At 35.7% G+C, this 2,913-nt stretch overlaps 1 protein-coding gene across 1 annotated transcript in view; it reads left to right on the forward strand.

Annotated features, from left to right (window-relative positions):
- LOC106681443 (venom serine protease) overlaps positions 1-2,913 on the forward strand; it is a 47,167-nt gene that overhangs the window by 22,407 nt on the left and 21,847 nt on the right. The window contains exon 5 of the mRNA XM_067048946.1: positions 1,704-1,862. Within this exon, the coding sequence (XP_066905047.1) occupies positions 1,704-1,862 (159 nt within the window). The remainder of the gene's footprint in view (positions 1-1,703; positions 1,863-2,913) is intronic.

Below are 2,913 nucleotides of genomic sequence, written 5' to 3' on the forward strand. Positions count from 1 at the left end.
TCTGTACTTTTCAGTAGTTTCACCTGGCGCACTCTTCTTTTTAACCACATATAATGGGCTATTGTATGGGGATGAACTATCAATAATGATTCCCTGTCGTTTTTAACTTTCGAGTTCCTCCCGGATGTGGTGACGTATTGCCTGTGCGTATCTCCTTTCCTTTACATATGTTACCCTCTCCTGCTTCAGTGGGATCTCAAGGACAGTCTTTCCGGTCGCTCCGAGAATATCCTCTTCTGTAAAAAAAATATCCTGGTATTCTCTCTTAAGTCGCGATCTCCAGTCCTCAACTTGATTGATTGCCCCAATCCGTGCACCTTCGTTCCTCTGTTGTTGACGGCATTTGTAGGTTTTACTTCCTATCTTAATCTTCCATTTTCCTTTGCTATTCTTAATCCAGGCCTTGTCCTTCCCTAGCAGGTCACACCCCAAAATTATTTTATATTCCCTCGTCAATGTCTTTACAATATGCACTTTGAAGATTCCCTTTCTAAATCCCTAATGGTTCAAGCCTATATCCGCCTCCCCCTCTACCTCACAGAGGCCAACCAGGGTGATTAACCTACATTGACATACCTGAATCCGGTGTGCTCTCTCTCCACTACACAACTTCTCCACAGCCTCTCGACACATAATAGTACTGGAACTATCGGTGTCTACCAGACACCTCATTTCTGCAATCTCTATTATAGGCAAGCCGCCGTGTTCTCCTCTCATATGGTTGATCTCCAACGTGCGGTAGTCCCTCTATGGGTACGCTCCTCACAACTCTCCTTGTGTTCTAGCTGCTTCTCCTTTTCGTCTCCAAATCCTCTTGCCTCGCTGGCTATCCTCTCGCTCATAGTCCCCTGCTTCAGTTTCTATTCCTGAAGTCTCGGACATTTCCCTGGCTTCAGTCATGGATCCGTTCATCCTTCGAGAGATTACCCTTCTCCGTAATCTCTGTGCATTGACCTCCATTGGTTCGGGCACATTTTGCTCCCTCCTCCAATACATACAGGGATACTGTCGAGCATATATATGTATGTAATATTTTATACATATAATTCCACATTAATATCATATATTTACATACTGTATTAGATAAGAGATTAGATGTTTTTAATATAAATAAGTAAATGGGTAATTACTTATTTATATTAAAAAATCTTACCCTTTATATACTTATTAAATAACCTAATAATAATAATAATAAAATATATATATAGTCATATTATAATCAATGTATTTATTTGTCAATCTATCTACATATCTATTTATATCTGTATGTAATATCTTATACATATGAAGGGTGTAATAACCTAGATGGTGATCGCCCTGAATAAAAATCTAATCAAATCTTATACATATGCCTCTAGAGTTATCGCATTTACCTATTGTAATATTAGATATGTGATTAGATTTTTTGCCAGCTTACCTATCATATTATATTATAAAAGCTTTACACATATTATAAAACCTCTGACCCTTGCTAGGGTGAGAGAGACCTCGTTTAATTATTATTTATTTATTTTTTCACCGCACCCAGATCATCTTCCTTCTAAATTTGTATTAAACCAATACCAATAGAAAGTACTTTTCAAGATCCGAATTTCAGTCTAGGCTTTACTGAATTTGAAGCTAGTGAAGAAATGCAATTGCATGAAATTCAGGTCTCTGGTTAACATTGATATCATCTATAATAAGACTAATCTTTCGGTTAGGTTGGGGTTTAACCAAGAACACGGGTGACCAAAATGTCCTCCGAGAAGTGGACATCCAAGTCATCAGCAGGAAGGAGTGCCAGAGACAATGGAGCATAGTCACCATACGACAAACACAGATCTGTGCCTTCACTCGCTTTAAGGACTCTTGTAACGCAAGTATTTTAAAGTCTATTCAATCAGTTCCTATGTGTTTCTATATATTGTACAAACACATTTTACTGGATGCATTTAGGGTTATGTTTCCAAAATGAAAATATGAAATTAGGATCTTAAAAAAAAAAAATCCCCATAAAGGTATGTGTTCAGGCCACTTTTTGTTCCATTATGTAAAGTTGATCAATTCCCTACTCACTTTAATTACCTTTATTTGTCCCATTCATTTCACCATTACAACTTTAAAGCATGCACCATTACATTGAGACAGTGGCTGTCCATAGAATTATAAATAAAATTAACCTAAAGAGCTCTGGTTATAAAGAAAAAAGGTAATATATTACAATAGTAGATATTATTGGTGATTACAAGTGACTACTGATTTTAATTAATATTGATACTAGCTAATTGATATAACAATGTGGGTTACAGAAACAGATATATACATAAAGAAGAAAAGGTGAGATACTTGCAGAGGTGAAAATGTAGATGGTCAGAGATCAGGTAGGATTGATGAAGACGATAGATAGGGATGATGAAATAAACTGAAGGTAGGTAGGACAGACTGAAGATAGGGGAAGAAATAAACTGATGCATTGCACACACTAGGTAAAATAAAAATACTGTTATCAATAATCCAAAGAGGTTGCCAGTGCAGTAGGTAGGAATTACCTCTGCTATCAACAACATACTTAAAGATTTGTATACTATTGAAATTCACTCAATGCCGTTAGTGTAAAAGAAAGTAATGAATCAGATAATATTGATAATCAGATTGAAATTATTTAGTTATTATTTTATTAACCTTTTTTTCTTTTTTCTCTCTTTTTGTTTAAGAAGTTGGCATGTTTGAAAATATTTTTATTTTTAGTACTTGTTTTTACATGAGACACTCTCTTATTTTCATCAACCATATTATATAGCAAGTTAACCTATCTACTTCTCCCTCTCTCCCCCTCTTCCCCTAACCCTCTGCATAAACAATTCATTAAGGTGAAATTGACGTAAAAAGATTTGTAATTATGAGAGATAGTTGACCGTGGATGATAAATGA

The sequence above is a fragment of the Halyomorpha halys genome, unplaced genomic scaffold, assembly GCF_000696795.3.
Source record: "Halyomorpha halys isolate HHAL.00 unplaced genomic scaffold, Hhal_1.1 Scaffold338.1, whole genome shotgun sequence".
In the NCBI taxonomy this organism is placed as follows: domain Eukaryota; kingdom Metazoa; phylum Arthropoda; class Insecta; order Hemiptera; family Pentatomidae; genus Halyomorpha; species Halyomorpha halys.